We start from the raw sequence: 27,401 nt of genomic DNA, 5'->3' as shown, positions 1-27,401 counted from the left end.
CGGAGCAGGAGACGCGCGCCTCAACCCGCGGCCCTTTGCTGACTCCGCAGCACCCGCGCAGCGCGTTGCTGGAGGCGAGCGCCGGCCCAGGTGAGGCGAGGCGGGACATGCCGGCTCCTCCCCTCCTCGCCGGGCTCCAGGTGTCGTTGGCAGCTCGGCAGTTGAAGGAGCCGTGGCTGCGGCGGCGGGGCGGCGGGAGAATGGCGGACTCTCAGCTGCTGTGCCTGGACGACGCTCACGTGAACGAGCGGGTCAGCGAGCACCACCCGCGCTACTACTACAGCGAGGAGCAGCGGAGGGCGCTGGAAGTCCTGCTGGCCAAGGGGGAGAAGGCGTACAAGGAGCGCCTGAAGAAGGACCAGCTGCGAGACTTCCTCTCCAGCCGGGAGCTGCAGGCCTTGCGGGGCGGTTGGCGCGCTTACGATGCCCACCTCGAGGGGGGCAAGCCGGTGGTCGGCCCTTCGGGGAAGCCCTTGTCCTTGGCTTACTGGCCCGACAGATCCGACACCGAGATCCCACCGCTGGACATGGGCTGGACCAACACTTTCTACCGGGGAGTCAGCCGCCTCGGGCTGTATACGCACCCGCGCAAGGAAGACAACGCGCCTCACGTCAAGCAAGTGGCGCGCGAAATGATCCAGCAGGCGCAGAAGGTGGGTATCTTGCCTGGGAGACCCTCGGAGGCCGCGAGGGGAAGGCGCGCCTCTTCGGAGGCCTCGACAGCCGCCTGCTTCGTGCCTTTAGAAGCGCGGATTAAGGGGGCCGCGTCACTTCTGAGTGTTTTTAGGTGAAAGGGGACGGAGGCGTCAAGAGGAAACTTCTTACTTAGGGCAACGTTCGTTTTCAACTCCTCAGGACCCAAGGCCGCTTCTCCTTCCGTAACAAACAAGCACTTGCGCCTTTCTTCTGCTAACAGGCAACTTTTTAGTTTATTTTCAAGGGTTGCCTTTCTCATAGAATTGTAGAGTTGGAAGGAACCCTGAGGGTCGTCTGGTCCAAGCCCCTGCAAGGCAACGCAGCCCAAGGGACCTCATAGATATGCCTTATTATGGAACGACCCAACTCCACAGGACAAGCCCCAACATGATTTTGTAGTGTCCTGTATTTTGAGTTTTTCATCCAAGAAGTTCCTCCATTATGCAATGTGGATTTCTCCTGCAGAATATATGCTGCAATCACATGCCCTCTTCAGAGGAAGGGCACTTAATAATAACCATAAATCTACAATCTGTTGTGCTCTCCTCTTCAGGTCACGTTGAAATGAATTACAGGTGTACTAACCAGCCATTGTTGTGCCCTTCCTGCTTACTTTGTTTTATGGCACTTTTATCCCTTACTTCCTCTAATGGGTTTTCCCCATTTCCTTAATACCTCACAACACTTTGTTAGGGTGGGCCTAGAAGTGGCGAGTGGCTGAAGATTATTTAGTGAGCCTGGCTGCGTAGAGACTTGATATTAGGTCTTCTAAGTCCTCACATCCTCACCATACATTTAAAACACTCTTTACTATCAGACTATCACACAGTTATGGCTTTCCTGCAAAGAATCCTGGGAACTGTAGTTTATGGGTGCTGTGAAGTGTAGCTCTGTGAGGGGTAAAATATAGCTCCCAGGATTCTTTGGGGAAGAAACTGGATTATTTGGAGTAAATGATACTCCAGCCAATACACCAAGGACTGCTGGGAAAAAGAAACAAATATTGGGTGAAAAAAATTGAAAATATAAAATCCAGCAGCTACTCACACATATCTCCACTGCTTTCTCTGTGTTTTAGGATTGTGGTGCATGAATGTCAAGGACTGCATCCTTACTTGTTAGTCTTCTATTGGGCCACAGTCTTAGACACACTTAGGGTAAATAAACTGAGTTTAGTGGACTTTATTTTCTTGTAAATAGGTCTAGCCATGAGCAGACTAACTCATAAGACATTGGTCATAAAAGGCATTTTTTTATATAAGGAAAATCCTGGAAGTTTTGAAGAGCACTGAAGTAAAAGACAGTCTGAGGAAGTGTGAAATATAAAATAGGTTCTAGACAGGAAAACTGGCTGAAACGTCCTCCTTAATAGAGGGCAACTAACAACTTTAAGGGCACCCTGCAAATTACTCAGAAGTAAATATTCCTAGACAATTTGCTTATAGTATGTTTAAGAACTTCCTAAAATTATAATAACTGGTACTTAGAGGAGCCAATTTTAATCATTATGACTTCATTTGAAAGCTCTAGATTCTGTTTTGACTTGTATGGCGTTAAAATACCACAAATGAACTTATTATTTCTACTACATTTGTAGTGTTGTTGTTGTTCAAAGTGTCATACGTGGTTCTCCCCACCACCTTTGATACTTTCACAAGAATCCCAAGAACTCCACTAGACTGAGAGAGTAAGTCTGCAACCCTGTGCACACTTACTTTAGTAGATGCTGTTGAATACGATAACACATACTTCCTTCCCTAGAGACACCTGAGTAGAGACTACTGCATTCTGTCAGAGATACTGTACAGTAGTTGCAATATTTCTTCATTAAGCAGGGAATTGAACTTTCTGATCTCCAAGGTCCTTCTATTTATTACAATTCTATTCTAAACACAGGGGCGGGGTGGGGTGGCGCTGTGGGTTAAACCACAGAGCCTAGGACTTGCCAGTCAGAAGGTCGGCGGTTCGAATCCCCGCGACGGGGTGAGCTCCCGTTGCTCGGTCCCTGCTCCTGCCAACCTAGCAGTTCAAAAGCACATACAAGTGCAAGTAGATAAATAGGTACCGCTCCAGCGGGAAGGTAAACGGCGTTTCCGTGCGTTGCTCTGATTCGCCAGAAGCGGCTTAGTCATGCTGGCCACATGACCCGGAAGCTGTACGCCGGCTCCCTCGGCCGAATAAGCGAGATGAGCTCCGCAACCCCAGAGTTGGCCACGACTGGACCCAATGGTCAGGGGTCCCTGTACCTTTACCTTTTTATTCTAAACACACGAGAGGATTGCACTGGCCCAGGGTCACCCATTGACATTGATGAGTCTGAGCAGGCATTCAAGTCCTGACCTTCTTGATACTAGGAACATAGGAAGCTGCCTTATACCAAGTCAGAACCATTGGACCATCTAGCCTGTACCGTATTGTCTATACTCACTGGCAGCTCCTCTGCCAAACTTTCAGGCAGGAGTCCTTCCAGCCCTACCTGGAGATGCCAGAGATTGAACCTGGGATCTTTTGTATGCAAGGCAGAGGTCTACCACTGAGCTGACCCAATATTCTAACCATTACACAACATTTGTGCTACTCATATAGTTAAAAGTAAACTGTATTCCATAAAAGTATGAGTACTCTGATGTATGTGTTTTGTGGATAGCAGTCTTAGGCCTAAATACTGAGCATGCACTGCTTACTCAGCTTCACATAAGACAGAGTAGTAACACCCCAGACATCCTTTTCCTGAAGACTGTCAGGATTGTGTAGTAAGTATTCTATTCTAATTACACAATTGTTAGTATAGAGTTCTAGATTAATTAATTCATATGAATTTAAAGGTGTGATCCCATATGCAATTGTATGTACAGTACATGAAAATTACTATTGTATCCACCCTTGGATGTGTAATCTTGTTTTAATTGGTTGGTAGCCAAGCCATATTCAGAGTAGACCCACTGAAATTAATGGACTCAATTTAATCTAATTCCATTTCATTAATCTAATTCCATAACACAATAAGCAATGGAAGGAGAGAGTTACAGCCCAAGATAGGAAAAGAGGTGGTAAGGAAACACCTAAGTACTTTAAAGGAATTCAAATCTCCAGGGCCTGATGGGCTGTACCCTAAAGGAGCTTGCAGGTGTAATCTCAGAGCTTTTGTCTTTGAGAATTCTTGGAGAATTGGTAAGGTCCCTGCAGACTGGAGGCAGGCACATGTTGTTCCCATCTTCAAAAAGGAGAAAAGATTCCCTTTACAAATATGTTCAAATGAAAGTATTATTCACCTGTGAGCTCCATCATTATTGAGAGTAAAGGTTCTATAAAGTCTTAGATGAGCTATACTTTTGCAGTCATTCGACCTCCAGCCTTTAGATACTTTTAGCTGATGTCAGGGAGGGCAATTTGCCAAACCTTCGAGTACCAGCAATCCAAATGGGTAAGACTGGAGGTCTTACAGTATTTGGCAGTGGAGCCCCAGGCTTAAGAGATAACTTATTTGCTTTCCAAATCCTGCTGTTTCCATACACAGGTTCAAAAGTGCCAGGTGGAAAGATGGAGCAATAATTTGTTTAGTTATCAAAGATTTCTCAGCAAACATCTTATTCCAAAAATCAGCCAGCCCACATGTGCTTATATGTGCCAACTGCACAGCAGCCCCTCCAACACTATGAATATGTACCTGGGTGCACAAAGGAGAGCTGTCGTTGAGTAAGGTACTAACCATGTACCAACCTGAAAGAGGGCTATTGAGTTTGAGACTACAAACTTCTGTATGTCCCAACTGGATTCCCACCATAACTTTTGACTCTGGGCCCCAAAAGAGACATTACTGTATTAAGGAATTTTATAAGTACAATATAGAGACCAGTGCCTGTGTCTGATTGTTCTGATTGTTCAAAAGGAGTTCATTACCTAGTGTCATCTCTTTTAGTAGTGGGACTGATGAGAAAGGACCTCAGTTGACAGCCCAGTAGCCAGGGAAATGTTTTATCACCTCTATATGGTTTCATATCAGCTATAGAAAGGGAACTGTTTCTGTATAATAACTCATTAAGCAACATAGTTCACAGGATTTCCATGACACAATATCCTAGGTAAAGGTAAAGGTACCCCTGCCCGTACGGGCCAGTCTTGACAGACTCTAGGGTTGTGCGCCCATCTCACTCAAGAGGCCGGGGGCCAGCGCTGTCCGGAGACACTTCTGGGTCACTTGGCCAGCATGACAAGCTGCATCTGGCGAGCCAGCGCAGCACACGGAACGCCATTTACCTTCCCGCTAGTAAGCGGTCCCTATTTATCTACTTGCACCCGGGGTGCTTTTGAACTGCTAGGTTGGCAGGCGCTGGGACCGAACAACAGGAGCGCACCCCGCCGCGGGGATTCGAACCGCCGACCTTTCGATCCGCAAGCCCTAGGCGCTGAGGCTTTTACCCACAGCGCCACCCACGTCCCTCACAATATCCTAAGATATCCCTTTGATCCTAAAGACTGGATGATACTGTAGTGGTTTAAGCAAGGACAAGCCTGGTGCTAATTAATATCATTGCCCATTTAATCCAAACCTGAAAGGTCATTAGAGAAAACATGCTGGTTATCCATGTCAGGATCTAAATTTGTACAAACCTGGCAATGGATATACTATGTTCATGACTACAGTGTATTATTAACTAATAAACTAAGGCCAAAGTGGTGGGACCACCATTGCATCTGCAGTCGTGCTGCTCATTGTGGCCATGGCAGAGGGTGGGGTTGGGACCCAATTGCTGCACCAGCTCCTGGCTGGTGTGTGATGAGGCCTGGTGCCATTGAGTGGCAGCAGTAAGACAGTCTCAGGATCTAACAAACCCAAAGCCAGCTTAGCCCTGCCCCCTCCTCACTCTTGGAACATGACAGGTAGAACAGGGCTGGGAATTCTTAGTACCTTTCTCTCTGCCTCCTGATTATTTTGATCCTTATTCAATTTTCCTGGCTTCCTTCTCAAGTGTTGTTGGAGGCATTTCCAGAGAGCTTTCATTGTCAGGACCTGAGAGTATTGTTCCATACTTGTTTAGAGAAGTGAGGTGCTTTTAACTCTTGCTTGTCTCTGCTGGGTCTATACAGTGGACTGGGGTCATTGTAGGCTGTGCCAGACATACTTTGGTTTCTCATGCTTGTTGTTGGCCAGGAGAGTGGAGTTACTTTGCCTTTCCCTAGGACACTGCATGCTTCCAGGGGCCTTCTCTGATCTTATAATTGAGACTGAGAAGGCTAGAGTTCCGCTCTGAATGGAAATTCATTTATTGCAGCTAATGCAAAAATAAACAGTATGCCTCAGAAATTTTCAGAAGCCAGTAAATGCAAAGTAAAGTTCATGGAATGAGTTCTTTTCCATTAACTGTGCACTGATGAAGTTTAGTGTTATTAAACCGGTGCTCAGTGAAGTCTCTGTGTATCTCTTGCCACTTCATTAGTAATCAAAATGAACTCGAGATGCCTTACCATGTCACGTAAGTGGTCTATCTGGCTCAGTTTCCTCTGCACTGATTGGTAGTAGCTCTCCAGGGTTTGAGACCAGAAACTTTCCCTCCCCAACCCAGAGGTGCCAGGAGTTGAAGGTGGGACCTCATACATGCAAATCATGTACTTTACTGCTGACATATTTCCCTTCATTGAACTGTGCCATTGCATCTTAAAAATCTGCTTTGTAGCCATAGATACATATACATATACACTGCACATTGAGATCTTAATCAGAGGATTTCTTGGTGTGTCTGTTTTCGAGGTCTGTGAGGTGGGCATTCACAAGAGAGATGGCCTTTTTCAGGGCTGGCCCACCCATGAGGCAATGTGAGGCGACCACCTCAGGCAGCTGCATCCACAGGGGCAGCAGGTATAGCCTCCAAGGACTGTATTGCCCGTTCCAGCTGCTGGTTGGATCTGTCATCTGTTCAGCAGCGCCCGCCCCCCCCCCCCCCATGCTGCCTCTACAGTGGCCTGTTGGTCAATAGGAGGTGCTGCTGGTCTTCTTCCATCCTTGTTCCTGATGTAGATCTTCACTTACTCCTTTTTCCCTGACTGGGAGGAGGTGGCACCATTTCGTGATTTGCTTCAGGTGCCAAAATGTCTTGGGCTGGCTCTGCCTTTTCTGCACTGGCTGCATGCCTTTGGAACTCCCTTTCAGTAGAGCTGCAGTGGGCAGCTATACTTCAGGCTTTAGGGGAGGCCTTAAAGACTCATTTGTTATCATAAGTAAACCCCACCTGCGATCACTGGATGGAGACTGGAATATTATGTCTGAGTCTGTTTCCACCTTCTGTGAATGCTGTTTTATTGTTGGCTTTAGTAAGAGTTTTTATATAGATGCTATGGAATTTTAAAATGGAACACATTAACTCTCAGTATACTCAAAGGTTTCCTCTTCAGATTTTTCAGTCTCAGGTCTGCTCATCTGATGCATGACCTTTTGGCTACACAAGTCTCCTGGGAAGCAGACCAGTGGCAAAAAAAATGTATAGGATGTATACATGTATGTTACATGAATGTCAGATGCAGCTAAATTTTTCATGGCTTTAAGAATGGATGATTTGTAGATTACAGTCTTAGTGAAGTACTTGCAAAGCATTGGGGAATTGCCTAGAGTCAACTTGGATACCAGGAAAGGTTGCATCCTTCCTTCAACTCTGTAATTTTTCCAACTCTTCTCAATTTGCCTTCTGTTGGAAATGGGGCTTAATATTTTCCTCTGAATATACCCTGTCATTTGAAAACCAAGCCCTCTTTCCATCCCCATATTGTTTCTGTCTCTTTCTGCCACCTGCTCTCCCAGTGCTATATAATATCTACCACTGGAGTAATCATTCTTGCTTGAGCCATAGCAATGCTTTGCAAGACTGTATATTTCAGCCACTGATACACTGGTTTACAGTGTGTTCATTTTAATAATTTCAATATTTTTTGCTGGCTTTAAAAAACGGGAAAATCTCCACCCAGTAGTCTGAAGGTGGTTGCGTTTAAGAGAGTAATCGGCTTTCTTAATAGAATGGCATCTGTCTGTCTCGTGAGACAATGGAAGAGTGCGCCTTCAGAAGTGAGGTCAAGCTGTGGGAGAGTTACAGCGCCTGCTCTGGCTGTAGAGACTAATACAGAAGAGACCTGTTTTGTTACAGCTGGGGCAGATGAAGGCGTCCAGTTGTGCTGATGCAGGAGTACTATGGCATTTCTTCTTTCTGCGCTCCTCCCAGCGTTTAAGAGAGCAATCAGCTTTTGTAATAACTGCTCATGTTACCACATCCTAAGGCTCTTCTTTACTCCTATAGAAGCGTTGAGATGTTCGCTGCCATTATCTGTGTTAAAGCGCGAGTCCTATGAGGAAAGTTTGGAGGAGTTGGGTGTGTTTAGCCTGGAGAAGAGATGATTAAGAGGTGATATGGTAGCTTTCTTCAAATTCATTTTCTGTTGCTCCAGAGGGTAGGAGCCAGCAGGTTCAAATTACAAGGGAATTTTAACTCAACATTAGGAAGAACTTTGCCATAGAGAGAGGTGTTCTCTCCCTCGTTAGGGAATTTTAAACAGAGGTGTTGTAGCATTGAATTTCCTTCATTGGCAGGGGGCTATGCTAGATAACTTGTGAATCTCTTCTACCTCAATGGGTTGTAGCCAGTTCTGTGCAAGGGCATACGGAGTTTCACTCATGCAATGTGACTTCCATTTCCTCTCCTCCCATGCCTCTCCCCCAATCTGCTCTAGAGGGTCCACCAACCCCCTTGAGCTGATTTTGAGGAAGCGGGGAGGGGTTGGAGAGGATAGGACAGTAGTCTGTTTTGCATTGTTGGAATACAGTCCTATGATTATATTAAGTACAAATGTTACATCACAGAGTTTGTGGAGATAAAATAACTTGGCCTACACTTGTAGGCATATGCAAGTAATTTTTAATCTGAGCTGTTTTTGGGAATTGAGGTATGTTAAGGAATACCATAACATCTGAATATCCTAAAAGAAAGCCTTGTTTTTACCTGCTGCCATAAACTCACCACAAACAGTCAGGCAGGTGAGACAGAGACCTCCATTCAGATAACCTTCAAAATAATGTTTTGGAGAATTGGGATTCCATTCCCTCTGATATAGTGCTAACATGCTGCAGAAGGGTACAGTTCTGCAGTGAAGAGGAAGCTGAGAGAGGGAGTGCTGGATTATTTTCATTTGAAATTTGTCTTCCTCCATTTGCTTTTGTTGATTTATCTTCCAGATTATCTGCCATCCTGTTAAACATACTGATTCTATTATACCTCTTATGAGAGGCATCACCTTTACAAAATGTGTGCTGTTCCACCACCAAGCTCTAGTTAGAGTTGCACATAATCTAGAAAGGCTAAGTAATTTAGCTATGGATGCAGAATAGTACATTGTTTCTCAGTCCTACGCCCAAATACATAAAAAGAGTTGGTGGCCTTTGTTGTAAGAATCCAGTGATGCAGGGTACATCAAAACCCCCAGAGCAAAGAAAGAGGGATCCTATTTAATAAGCAGTGTCTGGGCTCTATGACGCTTCCAAGTTCCAAGGTAATGCATTTCCTCAACAGGTAATGTATGTAGCAGTGCAGATTGGCCTCTAGGTCTGTGGAGCACCTCCCTGTTTCTCACTTGTTCTTGCTGGCCCTCTAGTCTGCTTGTATAGTCCTGTCTTCATTAAGGGGAGTATTTAACAAGTTCCAACCTTTCTGAAACCCAGTTGACCTCCATCAGGATTGGCAGCCCTGCAAGATTTGCACAGGCAAGACTTCCAAAGAAAATGCCTCTAATTTAGAAGGAGAACGCAGCTAATGGCAATCTGCCCCAAAGCAGGACTAATAAGTAGTGTTGCTAGTATTTGAGTTCAAACAGTTTTTGTAACACAAACCTGTACAATGTATTTTAGATATTAAGGATGGGCCAATATAGCAAAATAGATGCTCATTCAAATAAGTATTACTAATCCAAAAATAGTTTGGTCTATCTGAAAAACAAGTGAGCTCATGTGCACTACACTTGGGTATAAGTCACATTGAATTCCATGGGACCTATGCACACATTTATATAGAACTTGTATAAGAATCCTTTTAATGTTACGTATCACTACCCAAAGATAGGAAAGAAGCAATTTAAAAACACTTTTTTTTGGGGGGGGGGGACATACTTTAAGATCTCTTTCCATTGCAGTATGGAACCAGCGGTATTCATTTTTGAGGCCTCCACAGGAGGTTCAGACTATGTGTCCATCTAGCCCAGTATTGTTTGCTTTGATGAGTAATGGCTCTCAGTCCAAGTTCTTTTGCCTTACATGCTACCTAATCCTTTCGGTAGGAATTGAACATGGGATCTTCTACATGCCCAAGCATGTGCTCTACCACTCAGTTATGGACACCTGCATTGGTGGAGCTCATTATTAAAAAGGATCAATTGTAACATTCCACCTCATTGAGAGGGTGAGGACTGTTAAAAGGGGGGGGGGGTATATTTGATTAAATCCTGCATTAGGGGTTGACTGTGATTCCTATTAGGTGGATGAATACTAGATTGGGTTTTTGGGAGTGGGTGGGTACGTCACTTCCAGAAAACGGGTCAAATCATTGTGAGAAGTCAGATCATGCAGTTTAGATGAGAGCAAATGCTGTGTTTTTCAGACACTACTCAACATGGAACACTCAATGAAAACCCTAGGGTGGCTCTGAACAAGAACTAACAAGCTTTCTTGTCTGTTCAGGCAGTAAAAACCACGCTGTCAAATAATGTACTCCTGAATATGTTGAAGCATATGTTTTTCATAGCGTGTAGCGTGTCATGGGTGTATGTGATAAGCCCTGGTGGCATAAGGACAGAAATCTCTGCCTTATTGCAGTATTGCTTTTTAAAATAACTGCTTGTTCTCTTTCTGTTCGTGGCCAGATCATTGCAGTAGTCATGGACCAGTTCACTGACAGGGACATCTTCCGGGATATCGTAGATGCATCATACAAGCGCAGGATCCCCGTTTATATAATCTTGGACGAAGAAGGCTCTAAATTTTTCCTGGAAATGTGCAAAGGCATGGAGCTGAGTGATTTCTATATCCGGGTGAGCTGATGATGTGCACTGTGATTAATGAGAATCCTAGCTGAGAGGTATCAAAGCACAGTTTTAATATAAATTTTGAGTAGATTGAAGAATTATTGTCTTGATAGAGGACTTGATTCTTTCTTCACCTTCTGTTGCCACTGATCACCTAGCCAGGTGTCCCCTCCATCTTCTCTTTGTGCAGTTGGTTCTTCCTGTCTTAAGTGTAAAACCTTGCATTTATCCCTATTGGGATTCATTATTAATTTTGACCTGGTTCTTCAACTGTTAAGGTCATATTGAATCCCAATTCTGCCTTCTGTGGAATTAGCCATCCCTCCCAGTTTGGTGTCATTGGCAAATTGGATGAGCATCCCTTCAATTCCTTCATCCAAGTCATTTATAAAGATGCTTGATAACAACGGGCCCAGGACAGAAGCCTGCACTTCCCCACGTGTCACTTTTCCATGATGATGAGGAACTATTAATGAGCAGTCTTTTTGTGTGGTTGTTTCACATTTCATGACTCTATGCACATCTTGTTGTTCATGAATTATTTATTTATTTAGGAATCAGTCAGTGATTTATTGTATGGTCACAGACCCATTAAAATTATTATAGAATTGTTACGTGACTTACATTGTAAGCAGGGTTGAGCAAAAGTCACTTCTCCACCTTCGCTGGAACCTTTGTCCTCCAGTGAAGACGCAGGGTGAATTGCTGTAATCTTAATGGGACCCGAGCAAAGGTTGCAACGTTTTCAGATAGTGGAGTACCACTTTATGAGGCAGCCTTTCCACCTTTTCCTTTCCTTTTTAACATGAAAGGAAGGCAAGCTTCTATACTCAGCAGCAGCTGCCAGTTGCTTCTAAAATTGTTTCAGAATGGCACTGGGAACATTGCTAGATGATGGCAGAGTGTGGTTCCCAGCAATTTTTTATGAAAAGAAAGATGGAGGTCCATATGTGCATCAGGATTTATTATCACTGGTTTCAGTGGCCCTTGCTTCTGAATAATTGTCCTCAGCATTGCAGCCTTAGCTGCAGTGCTCTGTAATGCTCTGGTATTTGCTTCATTCTCTCTGCAAAAAAAAGGTGTGCGGATTCTTTCTTTCTTCAGTTTAAACATTCTCTGTATATTCCCTCAAGTTTTATTGCATGAAGAGGTGCTCTTGCTTTCTTCTAAGGCTGAATAGCATCTTTGTTCACCGACTTTCACCTTTATAGATCTGGTCAGCCTTTTGCAATGCACGGTCTCTGATCCTCTGTTCCCCCAACTGTTACATTTGAATGTCCATTGTCTACTTTTGCAGAGCTGTTCAGAGGAATGAAGTAAGAACTGTCAAGCACTTTTTATATTCAACATACTATGGAATTTATTATTGTTGATAATCATCACCACTTTTTTCAGCTACAAAGAACCTTCCCTAAATTAGGGTGTTCCTAATCATGAAGGTTCTCATTCTTCACAAGACAACTGCTTTTCCGGGCTCAAATAAGTTTGCCTTTCTTTCTTTCTTTCTTTCTTTCTTTCTTTCTTTCTTTCTTTCTTTCTCTCGATGGTTCAGAAACTTTAACTGGTGCAGAATTTGGCAGCCAGGTTGTTCGCCTTTCGGCAAGATTGTTTGAGTGTATTATACCGATCCTGGCCAAATTGCACTGGCTGCCAATTAGTTTCTGGGCCCAATTCAAAGTGCTGGTTTTGATCTCTAAAACCTTAAAGGGCTCAGGACCAAAACACTCCAAGGGGCAACTCTCGGCATATGAATCTACTCAGACCCTGAAATCATCATCTGAGGCCCTTCTTTGTGTGGCTCCTCCACAAAGAGCAGAGAGTGGCAACACATGAACAGGCTTTTTCTGCAGTGGCTCCCTTGTTGTGGAATGCGCCTTCATAACATATCTTTAGGCTCCAGGCAAAAACATTTATCTGTAACCAGGCCTTTGGCTGATTAACATTCTATGACCTTTTACATGTGTTTGTGGGAGGGGAGGTTACTGGTTTATTTTAATTTTATTATGTATTTTGGGTTCTCATTTTGTCTTTGTATGTTATGAACTGTTCTGTGATCTTCAGATGAAGGTACTATATAATAATAATAATAATAATAATAATAATAATAATAATAATAATAGTGATAATACTGTGCATTTTCTTTCTGTCAGAATATCCGTGTGCGTTGTGTGACTGGAGCTGGGTTCTACATGCCATCAGGGAAGATCCAAGGCAACTTGGCTACACGCTTCCTGATGGTGGATGGTGAAAAAGTTCTTACTGGATCGTACAGGTCAGTTGCTAACTCAGGGTGGGCGTTCCTTTTACATATACGCATGTAACGTTCCCTCTGATAACTGGAACACGAAATGTGTCCTGATCCTTTCGCAACTTAGCTTAATCATTTGTTCCTAGTTTCACACGTGAAGTCAGACCTTTGGTCCATCTAGCCCAGAATTGTTCTCACGTTGCCTATGCTTCTAAGTAAAAATGCACAAGATTGGGAAGAATGAGGGCAAAGCGGGATGTAGAAGGAATAAGAAACACAGAACAAAGGTAGAAAGGAAGAGAAGTATGTGAGCAATATGAAGCAGGATTAAGAGGGGAAGGAGGGATATAAGAGAAAAGATATACACAGAAATGACAAAAATGTTTGACTGTGACCTGTCTATCTTCACAGTACTTTCTCTGCTATGTGTGTCTACAAATTAACAAATGTACTTGGATAATAAATATGCTTCCTGATTACTACGACATGTTTTCCTAGATGGTATGAGCTTAGATGTGAGAGGGTAACTGTTTCTGATTGCAGTGCTTTAACAACAATATCTCTTGTTTGATAGTTTCACATGGACCTCATCCCATATAGACAGAAACATGGTCTTGTACTTGACCGGGCAGCATGTGGAGATGTTTGATATCGAATTCCGTGAACTCTATGCTATTTCGGAGGAGGTGAACCTCTACAAGGAGCTGAACCTTCCATGCCCTTTCCGCCAAGGTGTCGGGAGAATGGGATTTTCCTCCTCTACAGTGGCCCGGAAGGCCATCAGCCCAAAGTATGGACTGGTAGTGGCAGTTCCCCCAGGGGAAATGATGCGCTGGGCCTCCCGCCAGAGGCACGAGTCACAAGGGACTCAAGAAGCACAGGAAGAAGAAAGTGAGTCCAATAGGCGACTACAAACTTTTCTGAATGACCTTATCACGGTGGAGCAAGTGCTGCCAGATATTGAGCCTCCACTTGAGGACCTGAACAGAGGAAACCGGAGTCCTCAGAAACTATTTTCCCTATTAAAATCCAAATCCAAATCCAGGGAGTCCATCCGTGACCTCAGGAAGGATGATGTTGCCAATGGGGAAGCTGGTTCCAAACCAGTCAAGAGGTTTGGCAGTGGATTTTTCAGACGGGCCAAGCGGCCACCACCCTTCAATGCTGATGCCAGTTCTATTGCCAGTGATATTGCTGAAGACTTTGTGGTCGTGAAGACAGGAAAGGAAAGCCAGGCTAGCCCTCGCCCTGTCAGCGTCCGTAGTAGTGGGGCTAATTCAGGTAAATAATCCTGGGGAAGACTCTTTATTTTTTGTTTTTACCAACAAAATAGTTACTCTTTCAGGATTTTTTTTCCAGAAAGGCTTGCCCTTGTCTATTCTGCTTTCAGATCCCCAAACTTCTATACTGGGTGATAGACCAGGCAGTGTATGGACAGAGTGAAAGGAGGGCAGCTATATCAAGTATTAGTATAATCCTGAAGTCTGACACTAACCTCATCTGATAGCTTTGTTTCTAGATGAGTTTAATTTAGGGGGCTAATGGGATAAATTCACATTTCTCTCTCTTTCATAAATTAGGTTCGTGAATCAGGTATTTTGTTTCCCAGAAGGAAGCAGATTGTCATTCTGTGCTGTGTGAGTGTAATGTAGGTTTATTAGCAAAACTGAGGTGCCTCATGCCACTTACCTTTATATGACTGGGAAGAGAGTTGCTGTGACAATCATGGAAGGTATTTGTATTCAAAATGCGCCCCTGGATGCACCAGCTGAGGCTTAAATAGACTCCTCTTATGTTGTTTGACTCTTTTACATTTAATCTGCTTTCTTACACTCTGCAAGGGTGAAGGGTGAAATTCTGACGTCTTTGTTTTGTTAATAGCAAAATATTTTATCATGGGGTTAGGAATGAGACATGTCAGAGCAGACAGATCCACTCAGCATCTACCGTGTGTGTGTGTGTGTGTGTGTGTGTGTGTGTGTGTGTCCCCATGTGTCCCTATCCTCTGATGAACAGAACCCCAGTAGAACACACTTCCCTTCCCAGGAGCTCTCATTTGCAGTGTAGTTTGGAGAAGGAAACAAGTGTTAAAATGAGACTCCAGGTGGTGTTTTTTTCAGCATTTTTCATAACCTCGCATAAATGAGGCAGTATCCTGCCTGTCCCCTGAGCCCGCTGTGCATTCTAGAGGGGGAAATGCTAGCAACAACCATTAAAAGGGTCTCTTGTAATAAGCTAAGCCAGCATTTGTGGAATCTTTATATGAGGCCTTTTGGAATTCCCTTACAACAATTCTTTCTTGTTTATAATTACTGGCTACAGTATGGCTTGCAGTTGTTTAGTCTTCTTAACTTTGGGGGGGGGGGGGAGGGAACTAACCTGTGGCCCTGCAGATGTTGATGGACTCCGGTTTCCATCCACTCCAACCAATAAGGCCCAGTGGTCAGAGATGGTGGATGGTGCAACAATTTGACTGATGGTCAGTTTTGTAGCTTTTAATGACCGAAGTCCTGTAGCTATTAACTACTTCCTCTAAAGCAGACATGGCTAACCCTTGGGCAGCATCTGTCCCTCAATACATTTTTGTGAGTCTCCTACTGCCCCCCGCTCCCCATCGTATGCCAGTTTGGGGATGGAACTGGTTAGTGAAGTTTAAACAACAGCCTTGCTGTGTGTGCCAAGTTGATCAGGCTTGACCTGAAACACTCAGTTTAGGAATCTTTTTTTGCACAAGGAATGCAAGGATACCCAGTTGAACAAAACCCCACAACCTGGCATATTCCTTTGCAAGGGAATACAAAAACAAATAACCAGACAAATTTTTTCCCAAAGCTTTTATTGCCTAAAATCAGTATTACGCAGCTTGGGACATTTCTTCCCCAGTGAAGAAAATGTCTGGGAAGTGGAGGACTAGAGATTGAAGTGAATGAATTACCCTATTTTAATACACAAAGGAGGAGAAAAATATGCACACAAAAAGAGGATCCTGGCTAGGGAGCCTCAAAAGTAGGAAAAACAGGAACGGTAGGAAAACAAAATGCCACCGTCACATGTTGTCTTTTAAAATCTCTGCTATTCAATACTTTCCCAATTTGTAATCCTTTTGTGAATTGGTTAATCTCTGCCTTGGCATTGGGGGCTTATCCACACTTACTTTTTGCCCTGGTCTTTCCAGGCACATGTCTGCACTTTAAAGCTCTGTGTCCCAGGACCCCCCCTTCCCGCCCCCCCACCCTGGAGCCTTCCCCACAATTTGGGTTTTCTGCAGATTGCTTTTTGCTCCAATTCAGCTTTGAAGAATGAATTTTTGCAAGGAAAGCCCTGGAGCAATAAAAAGTGTGCTGGAGCTTTAAAATGTGCACCGTGCTTGGAAAGCGCATAGGAAAAGTAAGTGTGGATAAAGCCATAAAAGTAAGATATTTTGTAGTCATATATCTCGAGAAGCAAAAGTTCTGTCCCATAGAATCCAGAAATTTGACTGGCTTGTGAAAACATTCTTCTCTGCAAAGATTCAGGTATGAATTGTCTCAGTAATGTTCTTTCCACATGCATGGGAACATCCTCCATTTGCGTGGGTACAAAAATTTCTCATAGTAAAATAGCAAAAGTCTGCTTTTTGCCAGCTTGCATCACAGGCCCAACTTGATGGTCTTCATGCTTCCTGTTAGCAAAACCCATTCACACACAAACCTGACGCATGCCTGTGGTTTCCAAGCAACTACTAAAGCTTGTCTATTGTTCTTGAGAAGTAACTACAGCTTCAAGGCTGAATATCTTACAAAAGCTAAGCTTCAAACTAGGTTACAAACACAGCTTTGCTAATAATGAAAAGATAGCATTGAATTTGAGAGGTTTTACACATTTTTAAAAAGTATTATATGTAATAAAGAAAGAATATATCATAAGCATAAATGTCTCTAGCCAGCATTAACTTCCTAGGTTACACAAATACACAAGTTGGCCCTAGTGGGTCTGCTTGTTAGGGTTGCCAAGTTACTAAAACCATGTTTCAAGATGCATTTTAATCATGACACTCCTAATGAGTCATTTGTTTTTTAAAAAATGAGTTTAACATTACAGTGGTGCCCCGCAAGACGAACGCCTCGCAAGACGGAAAACCCGCTAGACGAAAGGGTTTTCCGTTTTGGAGGCGCTTCGCAAAACGAATTTCCCTATGGGCTTCCTTCGCAAGACGAAAGCCCATAGGGAAATCTCCGGGACAGCGGGGAAGCGCAGCGCGTATTCCCCACTGTCCTCGGACCTCCTCCGAAGCCTGGCGGCGGGGCGGGGACACCTCCTCCCGCCGCCCGGCTTTGGAAGGCTGCTCCGAAGCCGGGCGGCGGGGCGGGAACACCTTCTCCCGCCGCCCGGCTTCGGAAGGATGCTCCGAAGCTGGGCGGCGGGGCAGAGACACCTCCGAAGTGCTGCTCCGAAGCCGGGCGGCGGGGCGGGGACACCGCCTCCCGCCGCCCAGCTTCGGAAGGCTGCTCCGAAGCCGGGCGGCGGGGCGGTAACACCTCCTCCCGCCGCCCAGCTTCGGAAGGATGCTCCGAAGCCGGGCGGTGGGGCGGGGACACCTCCTCCCGCCGCCTGGCTTCGGAAGGCTGCTCCGAAGCCTGGCGGGGGGGCGGAGAGACCTTCTCCCCGCGCCAGCCTTCCGATGGCTGTCCTGAAGACTTGGGGTGGGAGAAGGGTTTTCCTTCCCACCGCCAACATTCAGAATGCTGTTCTGAATGTTGGCGGTGGGGAGGAAAAACCCTCCTCCCACGCAAGCCCCGGGAACAGAGGAAAAGCGCTGCGCGCCTTCCCCTCTGTTCCCGTACCTGTCCTGAAGGCTTGCGGTGGGGAGAAAAGCCCTTCTCCGCACCGCCAGCCTGGCAAGCGGTTTCCATAGGAACGCATTAATTGATTTTCAATGCATTCCTATGGGAAATCGTGCTTCGCAAGACGAAAAACTCGCAAGAAGAAAAAACTTGCGGAACGAATTAATTTCGTCTTGCGAGGCACCACTGTATTGTTGACTCCAGGGGGGTCTCCTGCTGTGGTGGCATGATGCCAGAAGGTTTTTTTGTGGGGGCCCCATATCCCCCTGAAATTTCCATTAAAATTAAATAATAGTCTTTTAAAATTAAATAAAAGATTTGCTGCCTGCTTCCATATAGTCTCCACGGGTGCTGCTTTGTCGAGTGAAATTTAATATAGAACAATGAATGGTGATGAAATGATTTCAAATAATGTAGAATGGCTGATAGTAAAGTGCTTGGGAAGGCAGTTCTTGCCACAGCTGTTTTGACCCTTAGGGTTGAGCCTGGGTCAGTGTGGCCCTCAGTCCAAAAAAGATTAGCTACCCCTGCTCCGAAGTGAAATCTGTTCACTGTCTAGCCTATCCTCTAACAGTGGCCATGTAGGATGAAATAGAAGGAGCTGAAGAACCAGCACAAACTGGGAGAGGGGAGAGCTGTGCAGTAGTCAGAAATTTCTATACACACCCCCCTCCACATCTCTCAATCTTTCCAGGCAAACGAGGCATAGTCACAGTTCAAGTACCCATTCCAGCCACACTTGCCCTCCAGGCCTGAGCTTTCCTACCCCTGGATTAGAGACTTTGGTTTAATCTTTGTATTCTGCTTTTCCAACAATAAATGTTGAGTTCAAAGCAGCTAACAATAATCACAGTAGCGTTTAAAAAACAAGCATTGCAATCACTAACACCACAGTATATAAATAAAGCAAACAACAAATTCATCAGAGCAATACAATTCTATAATTGGAATCCCAGAGTTGATACAGTATGTGAAGTTGTCTCAAAATACAATATACACTAAGCCGAACAATTTCAGATACTTCAGTAGGAAGGAACCCACTTAAGGCTGTCGAAACTACTAATCACCACAGTTCAGAATTTGCTCCACTTGCCTTTGCATAAATGTTTTATACTTGCAGCCAGTGCAAGAAAGCACTTTGTGTTTCACTGCCAATGAAGTAATCTATGGCAGCCTGAGAGACCTATGGCATATAGCAAGCTGTAGTGAGAAGCCAGCCACATATCATGTATAAAACATTAAGCTGGCCACCAGACCTGGATGGTATTTGAGAAGATGGGAAATTGGGTAACAGGGCATAAGCTGTGCTAATATTTCTAGGTATTCAGGTACTGTCTTTTAACACTGAATGGTTATCACTCACAGTAACTAGAGTTTCCCCAATTGGAATATGCATGGGGAGGTTCCCAGCTGTTGAGGAAAGGAAATAGGAAGATGAGGAAACTCTGGTTGGATATCTTGAGGTTTCTGCCATTTTAGCATGGAAGCGATGGTCAGAAGCACCCCCCCCCCTTTTTTTTTTTTACTGGAGTATGAATTGTAACACAGAAAGTTTATTTACATTTCAGCTTAATACATTTTGAGACCCTTCTTGGAGATGGGCAGTCTGTTTCTTTTGCGTTGAAATCTGCATAATACAAGACATGCACAGATTCAAACATTGTGTTTTAATTCACAGCAGAGAAAAAAATCATTTATCATTTGTAACATTTTATTAAAGTTGACCAGAGGGCATGCAGCAACCCCTAGTGATAAAACTAGAAAATAACAGAGGCCTGTATAGGTATATAATCCAAAGTGAAGGTTATTAAAGCTTTCTGTATGTTGAAAATTTTCATTCTGTGTATGCAGCGAAAAAAGTTTTAGATTGTAGCAATTAGAGCACAAAAAGAACAGCTCAACTCAGGTGCCAAATGGGCAGGTTGCTATAGTGTGTATGGATGACCAGGGCTGAATCTAAAGCTTAAGTTTTGAACGTGGACCAGTGTCCTGGTACCTATCAACTAGTAATTTTACAGTGGACTATTCAAGTAAGTAATGTCTAAATATAAGTCACATGAACAAAGTGGTACATGTGTGCGCATGCAATGCCTGGTGGAGAGCACTTCCTGGACTGGTTGCCTTTCTGCCTACTCACCCAGTTAGGGGATTCTCACTGGTATTGTCTGTGGCACACGGGGGGGGGGGGGGGCTGGGGGCTGCTTTTCCAGGGCACCACCTAAAGAGGATGAGAATGGCAGGGGGAAGCTAGGTGGGAAAGCCAAGAGAGGCTACTTTCACCCTTAGCATCTGCTGCCTGAGGTGATTACCTCATTCTTCTTAACTACCCTTAATGTAGTTTGCAATTATCCAAATAATTTTACTTTGAACAAGATGCATTTAAAAAAAGGTTTTGTTAATGTTGCGTCTAATAATCCTGAAAAAATGAATTGGCCTTCTCAATGGCCTTCATTTGATAACTGTATATATAATATGATGCTTAAATACTGAAGTTCTGCTTTATTTACAAGAACTGTTCAAATGCATACAAGTCTATAAAAGTATTAGTACAGTAATTAAACATGGTGCCTTGATGGTATCTGCACCTCTGTTAATAAGCTGAAAAGACCATATTTTGTGCCGTAACGAAATTTGTAAATTAATTGGGAATAAACAATCGAAATAGTTTGAAAAGTGCCTTCACTATGGAAACATTTCTGGAATATGTTTCCTGGGGCTGTAGGTGGGGATCATGAGTTGCAGAAGGGAAAAGGAAAAGTGAGAAGGTATGCCTGAATGTGTTAATTTTCTTTTTTAAAAGCACACTTGAAATCTTTTAATTAGAAACATTTGGTTCATTTTGTTTTTCTGATACAGAAAGAATGAGACCAAGCTCCCCTTCAGGGGACAGAGCCAAACAGTCCAACTGTGTGGTGTCATGATCTGAGGAGAACAGCGACGGGATAACTGAGAACCCAAAGAGACAAGTGTGGCTGTGGAATATACAGCTGTGGGCTGATTTCAAACCTACAGTCCCAAGTTCCTCACAATGGTCTGTATCAATACTCAAGGTCGGAGCTGGTACATCCATCTAAAGTGCACATGCAGAGTAAAACACATGACATGGAAGATTCCTATGTGGAGAGGTAGCAGCATGAATTAAATAACAGTGATAAGTGGAGTTTGGAGTTTAAATCTGTGCTGACATACATGTAGGGGTGCTTTCTATTTCTATGTGTTGCTTCTTAAATTTGGTTACAGACTTAAGAAGAACACGGTTATATTGTTGATAATTGTACCGTACTGCTGTTGATTTTGTGAGTCAGAAACACAAATCAGAGTTAAAAGGTAGAATCCAGAGAAGATGGTCAAAGCTGGGGATTTTGTATGTCTGAGGCAGCATTTCTCAAACATCCGAACATCTCCAATCATCTGCACACCTTTAACATTTACTAGATCTTCTGCACCTCCCATAACCTTTTCTGTAATCCTGATGTATGGATAGCCACCATGTGGCACCAGTGCTGGCAGTGACAAAGACAAGAAGGGGCTGTGGAATTGCTAGAGAAGGTCTGGGGGGCTCATGCGCCCGGCTATGGCACAGAGTTGGGCCTATGCTCCTGCTTCCTTCTGCTGAGCCGCACAACTCCCTACCTGGACTAAAACAGTTGTGCTAAGGACCCCGGAGCTGCATGTATATTGTACAGTGGCACTAGTTCAGAACCTCAGGTTCATGGCCCATATGCAACCCTTCAGGCCTCTCCATCTGGGCCAGACCCCTTCACCAGCCACACCCCCTGCCAGACCTGCTTTGCCCCCTCCTTGAGTGTTTTTGTCTGGTTGGAATGATGTGTCCTTGAAGCCTGCTGTAACAAACGTAAAATTAACATTCGTTGCTGAGCCCACCAGTGACATGTGGCCTCTGGAAAGTTGCCCAGGAGGTAACGTGTCCCCCTGCCCATCATTAATCTAATGGGACTTGCACACTTATAAAAATGCACTAAATTATATGGGCTGCCCCCACTTCCTCTGATGACTCCTGATTTCCATTGGGGGAGGGGTGGCCTAAGGATTTCTGTACGTGTTTGTTGCTCCTCTTCAGAAATTTATTGAGATTCCTCTGGGCAATGCAGAAAGAGTCAGTGAAATTGATATCCAATTCCTCTTCATTCCATATAGAACTTGACATTTAAGCAAATTTTATGCCCTGTAATGATTATTTGGGTGAAAGCATGGGTCATAATGTCAGGTGATGCTTATTAAGGTGTGCAGGTGAGATTCTACATGATCTCTATTAAAAAAACACAACTTAAAAGATGCACTGATAAGAGTAGCAGGTGGCAAAACAATGCAAGATTGGTATAAATGAAATCATTTAATCTTCCCTTGCATCTTGTTACTTTTGTCCAGATTTATAATGACAAATGATTAAAAGTACCTAATTCAGTTCCTTATTCCAGCGCTTAAAAAGTCAAGGTTGTCAGTGCAGAGTCACACTACTTTATACAAGCCCAGTGGATTAATTCAATATACGGACATTTGTTTTCCAGACAGCTGTCCTATAGTCATTCTGTGGCTTTATGCTGCCTGAAACAGTAGCTTTCAAGCCCAACCAGAGGCTGTCTGCCTTTTTGTATCCAGCCTGTCTATTACAGAATACTAATCAGCAGAGAGTGAGGTGCAGAGTTTGCCTTGTTTAACACACATGCTAGCTCTGTTTGAGAATGTTCAGTAAGAAATACGTCCAAGAGAAAATGTCACACACACTGTGCTGTCGAATTGCCTGCTGTGTCAGCTTTTATAGCAAGGGGTCTTCTAGAAATTGGATTACGTTTGGATGGCTGAGGGGTTACGAGTGGGGGAGCTCATGCCTAGCCAACCATCTATTTATTAGTGCTATTTAACATTGATTTAATGGTATGCGCGGCATGTGCTGTACTCTGCCTGGAAGCTGTTCATTACAGCGATTTCCCTTCCTCTGTACACATGGCTAGTTAAACTGGATTCCATGGAGATGAACGGTGTATTAAAACCGCAATGGTATTCACCCACTTCTCCATCTATATTCAGATGGCCAACTTTCAGCCAGACGTGGTATATGCACGCAGTACATTTAACTTCCAAGTGGGATGATTGTACTTCAAAAATATATCAATGCAACCATTGTTGTAATAGCCACAGCCTCCGCCTTCACTCTGCTGAACATAAGCAGTTCACTTGTGTCAAAACTGCCTTGAATCCCTTGAAAAAGGTAGTCTGTTTTGATCTGGAGTAGCTCCAATTGAAGAATATGTACATATTAAAACATCCGGGCAAATTTATATTTAAAAGGTAATTTATTTTAAAAAACTAATTCTATATTTTAATTCCATGTGCACTTGCAAGTTTTTACAGGGCTCAATCATGCATTCCAAAAACTATAAATCCAAGCAGGTTTTGTTTTTGTTTTTAGAACAAGTCCCATGAATTGTTTCCATCTATCCCCAGATACTTTTTTTGTGGCTCTTGTATTTGTTCATGATCTTAAAAAGCCACTTGATTTTAAAAGTGTTTCATGATTGTGGATATGTATTTTTAAATGTGATGATACTTTTGTTGCTGTTGAAATGCAGAAACCACAAAATGAAATGAAACTAAATCTTGAACATCATGTTTTTCTAAAGCCACAGATAATTTGAAGGGACTGAATGATGTGTCTGAATGTTTTAACACCCAGATGAAATTAGAATTGATGTGGTACTGGAATTGTACTTTAGAATGATAGTAATGCCCATTGCATTGCAAAGCAATTCAAAATATGCTTAGGTGCATACAGATGTGCATGCAAACAAGGCCTGAATTGTTTCTATTTGACTGCTGAAGCCCAGTTTCCCGTATTTGAAATCAATTTCTGATCTAATAGTCCAGCGTTAGTCAACCCAGTGCCCTTCAAATGTTGGATTCCCCTCCCAGCATCACTGATTAGACATGTTGGCTGGAGCTGGTGGGAGTTGGAATCCAACATCAACTGTGAACCACCCTGTGATCTTATGATGAAGGGTCGTATATAAATCTAATAAACCATCTGGTTGGCACTACATAGCTACCGCTTCAATAGTCAGATCTTGGTTCCCATGTCCACCATTTTAAAATGTACATTTTTAAACTTTGAAATTGCTGCATGTACATAAGCATGTGTACATTCATTCACCCCATGATCAATGTGTGTGTAAACATTGGCAAATTGTTTTGGGGGAGGGGGAGATGTGTTAGTGATGATACCTGTTTAGGGCCAATTAGTACTGTGCTTTTGCTGCAAACGCTAATGGTTTCCTCTGAACTTGACCCAGAAGATAAGTTAGTATATTTTAATAAAAACATGAGTGTTTTTTTGATGATGGGTTTACCACTCAGGTTATGTTCATATGTGCACACCCTTCTTTATGGAAAGCTTCAACTGCAATTAAATTCTCCGACAATCAGATCTACACAAGGGGTTTGCACTTTGACAGCGGTATTGGGAACTAGAACTTTCATGAGGAAGATGTACAAGCACATATTGCACAAAAAACCCCGATGCTACACAAATTGCATTTTGGGATCTGTACAGATAGCCATTTCAGAACACATTCTACCAGAGACGTGTAGCAAAGTTCTCCTTAACACTTAAGTCAACTAAACTGGGGTGAACAAAGTAGCCTGTCATCAGGTATTCTATTCTAGGGTGGTTTAGTTGGGTCACTCTGCCCAGGTCATGACAACCACCATGAACTTTTGGGAAAGGATTGTGACATGGTGTTGGGCTTTGCACCCAGTAGGTCTCAATTTCATTCCCTGGCATCACCAGTTAAAAGGATCTTCGGTAGCAAGTGATGAGATAGACCTCTGCCTGAGAAATTGTGGAGGTGTTGTCAGTCAGAATGGACAATACTTGGCTAGAGGAACAAATAGTGTGACTTCATGGAGCAATTCTCTCTGTGTGTGAGAGAGGGAAGGAGGGTCTGGCTGACTTGGTGAGAGCACAGAACATCTACTTACTGAAGTTTTTAATGACGTCTGAAGCTGATCTGTATTATGCTAGCAAGCAGACCTTGTCATTGCTGAGGTTTTGATATATGCAGGTTATAGATCTACACGTAATAATATGCACCTAAGTTCCATTTAGGTTGGTGTGATTTAAGAGGGCATAAAAAAGACCAAGTTTTCAGTCTGAGTTTGCAGTTAATTGATGATCATCTTATAAACATTTTAGGAACCATTCATTCTAGTCTCTCCCTGAAATCTGGTAGCATAGTGGAACTGAATTGGCCTAACTCACCCATGTGAATGTTATGCAAATACTGTTTAGTTATTTTATTTGTGCAGTATACTTCTTCTGTAGCTTATTCTAAAAGTGTTGTGTATATTTGGAATTTATTTCATTACATTGCACAGGATTGAAGATAAGTGGATCTGGTCATAAATCTAAAATAATGTGTTTGAAAATTCACCACTTTTCTTCAGTCCCTTGAAACTTTCTGTTTCTCCATGATGAACAGATTTTGATTAAAAACTGATCTCAGGAGTTTATTAGAAGATTCATCTCATAGCCTGTCGACTTATTGTATACCCATCTTCTGAGTAATTTTCATCAATATTTTTAAAGGTCTTCAATACTTCCTAGTTATCCAGAAATTATTTGCTGCATATTTCCCATTAAGGCTAGGCTTAAAAGGAAATCTTTCAGCTGACTTTCAGCTATTTAATTTAACCCTGTGCTCACATATAAAATTACTGAGTGCTTCCCTGATTATAAAACCTCTTGGTCCACTTCATATACAACATGAAAAAATAATATGGATTATCAGCTGCCTTTCTATGGGGGGGGGGGAATACTAGTGCAGCCAATATCTATGGAGGGACACTTCTAATTAATTGGATATAGACATAGGTGGATCAATAGTTTGACGGTATAAAGCAGATTTGTAGGTTAATTTCTGAGGTGCAGTGTGGTCTGTTATGAATGCACAAACCTGCACACATTGGTTACAAGCCTCAGTAAAATAGTTGCGCTGCAGCCTAGGTTCACCTTTTTCTTACACTGAGATTATCTACATGAAGGAAAAATGTCATGTGGAAAGAGGACTATACACTAGAGCAATTCCAACTATGCAGATTTAACATGAAAATATGCTTTACTAGTCCTCCCCTCCCCCTACTTCAGAATCTGCTCTTGAGTGCCTTAATCTTGAACCTCTTCCTAGAATGGATCTTTAGTGGATCTTGAAATTGGTTTCTCTGTGCCTAAGCTACGGCATTTAATCTCAGGTCTTATTACACAGTGTTTAGCTTTTTAACATTCCTTTCTACACTTTATGGATTTTGTTTAACTTTCGCGACACTTGCTCTCTTATGCTCCAGTAGTCTTTAATACCAATTTTCTGCTTTGACAGCATCAGCTGAAACTTTTTTTTGCTCGTGTTGAAAGCTTGGATTTACTTTGGACTTTCTAGTGTGAAGTTCAGGTCTTTGGAGCGTGTAGAAATTTATTGACACATTAAAATGGTGCTGGCAGCTTCCGTGTGACCAGGGATGGGCAACGGTGGTGGTGATGGAAATAATTATGATTTATTTTGGCCAGTGCCATTTATCATGTGTCAGCACTTGAGAAATAATGTGGCAATGGATGTATGGGGCATCTCCCTTGCAGGCAAAGTACAGGAAAGGAAAACGCAAGCCTCAGGGTACATCAGGTCTGCACAGAACACTTGCAGCGCTTCTTGCTGTGGGACTGTAGCACCAGGTTGGAGGCATGAAAAACAAGCATGGTATGGCACAAGCAAGCCCTCAGCCTGCACCATAGGTCAGATCATGACAACTTCACATCCTCTGCTGGCTCTGGAAGCACTTTTCTGCAGTGCAAATAAGTGTGTATGTGGTGGTAGAGGAACATTCCAGGCTTGAAACTTTGATATATGTCTGGTGTACATGACTCCTCAAAAGAAGCCCACCATGATGCAGCATGTTGCATTCCCAGCATTAATTCGTTGAGTTGTGGCTTTTGCTCAGGGAAACTGTTTGAAGTGCCATTGGATAACAATCCCCGCCCTCTTCTTAAATCCTTCCTTGGTGGAATAGACGGAGCACATTGCAAAGCAGCAATGTTGTTGACTTTCCATGGGCTAAGGAAGGGATCTGTAGTTCATTAACCTCTTTCCCTTTCTTGGGCTCGCAGTGCCTGAGTTGATCATGCCTTGTAGCTATACGGACTAGAATAGTCTACACTGGCTGTTGCTGGCAACAGCAGACCCAGGTTTGGTGGGCAGCCTTTTGACAATACGCCATATTGTTGCGCGTAAACATACTTGTTTGGTGTGTACATGCGCCTTACTGTCATAACAAATGCATTTTATACAACAAATAAATTCAAAACTGTTTTAAGTAGCCTTGTGTTTATTGGCATGGTGTCATCTAACTGAATGTGACCAATTCTCTCTCTCTCTGATTTTGTAATGGATTACGGCCAAACATGTGGGGCACCTCTTGAAAGATAGGTATTTTGGTGAGAGATACACAGCTCTGCTTACAAAGAAGTCAAGAAAGGGCATCAGCCCTCGAGGGAAGCTCTCAAGAGGCCAGGCAGT

The 27,401-nt window shown here is 43.4% G+C and overlaps 1 protein-coding gene across 1 annotated transcript; it reads left to right on the top strand.

Moving 5' to 3' along the window:
- FAM83F (family with sequence similarity 83 member F) lies at window positions 1-27,201 on the top strand. The gene is made up of 5 exons (XM_028746320.2): window positions 1-653; window positions 10,588-10,755; window positions 12,900-13,021; window positions 13,572-14,278; window positions 20,677-27,201. Exons 1-5 carry the CDS (start codon window positions 108-110, stop codon window positions 20,739-20,741), a joined length of 1,608 nt encoding a protein of 535 aa, XP_028602153.2. The 5' UTR covers window positions 1-107; the 3' UTR covers window positions 20,742-27,201.
- Window positions 27,202-27,401: the final 200 nt, after the last annotated feature.

This window comes from Podarcis muralis, chromosome 10, assembly GCF_964188315.1.
Source record: "Podarcis muralis chromosome 10, rPodMur119.hap1.1, whole genome shotgun sequence".
NCBI lineage: Eukaryota > Metazoa > Chordata > Lepidosauria > Squamata > Lacertidae > Podarcis > Podarcis muralis.
This window is presented reverse-complemented; position numbering and strand designations above follow the sequence as displayed.